Raw genomic sequence first — 3846 nt, forward strand, 5'->3', positions numbered from 1 at the left:
GTACGTTTGTAAAATGAGGGGCATATTAGTCTGGCTACTGTTGCTGGTAGCAATAGCTGCCGTGCAATCAGCTAATCACCACGGAGCAGAAATTGAAGACAATGAGTTTGCTGAATTTGAAGAGTTTGATGACGAGGATGACGAATTTCTCGACAAACCCAAAGAGTCAAGAGAAACAACGAAAAGGGAGTCTGTAGAGAAATCAGAAACTGATGATGATGATGAAGAATATGAAGAAGAGGAAGAGGAGGAGGAGGAAGAAGAAGATGATCATGAAGGAGTTGTAGAGGTTTGTTTATACATATGATAATTAGTGCAAATTAATTGGTCGATAATTATTAAGTGGATCTGAAATTTTGTTAAAAAATGTTCTATTGCACCAATTGCAGAGTATTGAACTAGTTTGGCTCAGGAAATATATTTCACAATTATTACTATTATATAATATTCTGAACTATGACAGGCAGTCTTTACATTTAAGGATGAAGAAGATGATGAATTTGAACATTTCACGGATGAGGAGGAGTTTGAAGGATTTGACAAGGATGTCAAATCATCTCCGGGAAGAGCAAAATCTCAAGATACTCCTGACCTCAAAATCACTAACGTAATTAAATAATTTCAGTAGTAATTTTCAGTCATGTTATTTCCTCAAATCTTTTACACTAAATCTATAGGTTACACATATTTACACTTACTCGTATGATGAATCTTGATACCTTACTCATATTCACACTTACCTCATTCATTCATATTGAACCAAGTGTGATGTTTTTTATCCAAGATTTTAAATGCTGTAATGCTTGTCTCTGTGTACCTTTTTTATAGATCCCCTTGCACCTGCGAACAAATTGGGACAGCTTCTACGTCGAGATTCTAATGCTGGTTGGTTTAGCCGTCTATTTCCTCAATTTCCTCGCAGGAAAGAGCAAGAACCAGAGACTTGCGAATGCCTGGTTCACTGCGCATCGTGAGCTGCTAGAGGCAAATTTCAAGCTAGTCGGTAAGAAGTTTAACATGTTGTAAATTGGAATTCAGGGGCCCGTTGTCAGAAACAAAATTAGTCTTAACATTAGTCTTAACATTAACTTCCACTCGTAAACCGATGACAGAAACATCGTAAAGTTACGAGAACGAAAAATCCTCGAAAATATCCTCTTAACATTACGAGAGCCCAGACCCTCTCGTAACTTTAATATTAAGATGAAAATAACACATTTACACTACGAATTACAATTATAGTGATATTATATTTTATAATAATGAGTAAAATGTGTGTTTTTCTTAAAAAAAACACGTCAAAAATATTAATTATCTACCGATCATAAAACAAAACTTTTACAAATGGCGTATGGCATTTGTTCTCTTGTTTTAAATGACTCTGCCACTTGCCACGACTCTCGCGTCTCGTGTTACAGTGTAAGAATTTTTCTTGTGCAGAATAAATTCATGAACGCGTCGTTTTTCATCAAATATTATTTACATATGTGGTTAGCCATCATAATATGCATAAATTACTGTGATATACAATAAATGTGTATGAATTTGAATTTTGTGATCGATTCTCATCCAATCAGCAGCCTTGTTATGAAGTTCCTGTTATCGTAAGTTTTCTAATAGCTGCGATGTGTCCTCTCGTAACATTAACATTAGTCGTAAGTGTTATCTTAGCATTAACATTAGCAATAACTTTACGACGTTTCTGACAACGGCCCCCAGTATGTCTATTACTTCAGCGTTAAAATTATATAAACTAATATGACTAATTTTGCCGATACGTCATTAGTCCTGGTATCGAGTATTGATTATCGTGGAATGACGCAGAGTCGGGATTTTACGCTTGTTTTAGGCGATGATGGTGTTGCCACGGAGCCGGTTCAGGGAGAGATGCTGAAGGAATCAGAGAATACATACATGCTGTGGTGTAGCGGCCGCACGTGCTGCGAGGGCATGCTTGTCGAACTAAAGTTTCTCAAGCGGCAGGACCTGATCAGCGTCATATCGCGGTTACTACGGCCCGTGTGTGACCAGATTGTAAGTGTGTGTGTGTGTGTGCATGTATCCATGTGTGCGTGGGTGTATTCGTGTGTGTGCATGCATATATCCACGTGTGCGTGCGTGTATTCATGTGTGTGTGCGTGTATCCGTGTGTGCGCGCGTGTATCCGTGTGTGCGCGTGTGTATCCATGTCTGCGTGCGTGTATCCATGCTCTTTCTCCAAGAGTGTATGTCATTCTTTGTTATCTAAGCTTTGATCCTATCACATAACACCTACAAAGCATCATGTAGAACAAATTCGTAGCTCGGTATTCTTGGTTCTGTCAATGTTCAGTAAAATTGCTAGAAAACCCGATCTTGACGAAAGAAGTTTCTCCTCTGAAAGCAAAAATGTGTTTGCTTTCGCAGATGGTCAAGGTGACAATGGACGCTGACAACATGGACACATTTGTATTTGCGGTGGCGCAAAAGCGTACGGCAACACGCATTCATAAAGACCAAGCGGACTTGGTATGTTTATTTTCTCGTGTGCGTGCATATGTGGGTATGTGCGTGCCATTCTCTGTTATCTAATTTATGTAATCTAACACCTACAAAGCGCATCACGCGAAACAGATTCGCAGCTCGGTACTCTTGGTTCAGTCAACGTCGAGGAGAGTCAGTGAGACATTTCACTACATACCACTCCCTCCATCCATGGCCGTGAACGATTGTGTCATGACACTGTAATCAGTGTGACTGTAATGTGTTGGACATGTTGCACATATGGGGTTTTGGAAGCGTGGGATTTCGTAGAGTCAGGCAGTTAGCTGGAAGGTTACAAATAGAGCGGGCCGTGATCGTTTGTATAAGCAGTGGCGGGGAAGTTGAAGTGGGGTTGTAGCTGGGTAGACAATAGGTTAAGTGGGACGATTAGCAACGCATGTGGGATGGAGACACGTGTTTGGACACCGTGTGTTTTGTGATTACAGAGTCAATTTTGCACAGAGAAGAAAGCTGGTGAAAAGCTCGGCCTACCGTCACAGTTTGTGCTGCTTAGTGAGATCGGGGAGGCTACGACAGCCATGCTGGATGGCAAGGTATATGACTCACGTGATATGCAGCAGACTCCCAACTCGCAGTGCAGTCCTTCTTCTTGCACTCGCTCTCATGGCTTCACACTTCAATGCTGGCACTCGCTGACAGTGCCTTCCTTCTTTCCTGCTTTCACTCACTTCTAAGACCTGCACTCTTCCCTGCTGTCACTCACTTCGAGGACCCTCACTCTTCCTTTCTCACCTTCCCTGCTTTCACTTGCGCTCGTGGCTTCCCTTGTTCATGCTTTCACTCGCTTCCCTCTTTTTCACTCGTTATTGGGGTTTCATTCTTCCCTGACTTCACTTCAATCTTTGCTGCGAACCGTCACAGTGTTTATCAAGTAATTTCCGAAGTGGCCCAGTCATGTTGACATGTAAAATTGGGTGACTTTGCAACGCTCGGCATGGTTACAGCATTAACATCAGGAAGGCATACGTATGATTTGCTTCTGAGGTCTTGTTGCATTGCCTGCAGTTGTGACCATGTCACAAACATGACTGCCTTTTAACCAGTTGAAACATTTCCTCAAATCTAATATAAACGTGAAACTGTCTGTCATTGAAGACATATTCTTACGTCGCCGGAAAGGTGTAAACACGCTTTCATATCGAGCAGCGATGTACTGCATGCGCATGTTTCCGCTCGTGGTAACACGCACTTCATTGCTTGCTTCCACAGATGATGGCAATACTGCGGAATTTTACAGAAATGGTCGACTACATACATTTCTCTGACCAGTACACCGGACCTAAGCTACAGGAGTGAGTATTA

The 3846-nt window shown here is 41.5% G+C and overlaps 1 protein-coding gene across 1 annotated transcript in view; it reads left to right on the forward strand.

Annotated features, from left to right (window-relative positions):
* The window catches only part of LOC106816891 (coiled-coil domain-containing protein 47-like), a gene marked incomplete in the record, with an annotated part of 5977 nt that continues 2131 nt past the window's right edge, over positions 1-3846 (forward strand). The window contains 7 exon segments of the mRNA XM_014821535.1: positions 1-289; positions 482-607; positions 829-1003; positions 1850-2034; positions 2407-2508; positions 2970-3077; positions 3754-3836. Coding sequence (XP_014677021.1) covers positions 14-289; positions 482-607; positions 829-1003; positions 1850-2034; positions 2407-2508; positions 2970-3077; positions 3754-3836 — 1055 coding nt within the window.

The sequence above is a fragment of the Priapulus caudatus genome, unplaced genomic scaffold (genome assembly GCF_000485595.1).
Source record: "Priapulus caudatus unplaced genomic scaffold, Priapulus_caudatus-5.0.1 Scaffold1521, whole genome shotgun sequence".
Taxonomy (NCBI): Eukaryota; Metazoa; Priapulida; class Priapulimorpha; order Priapulimorphida; family Priapulidae; genus Priapulus; species Priapulus caudatus.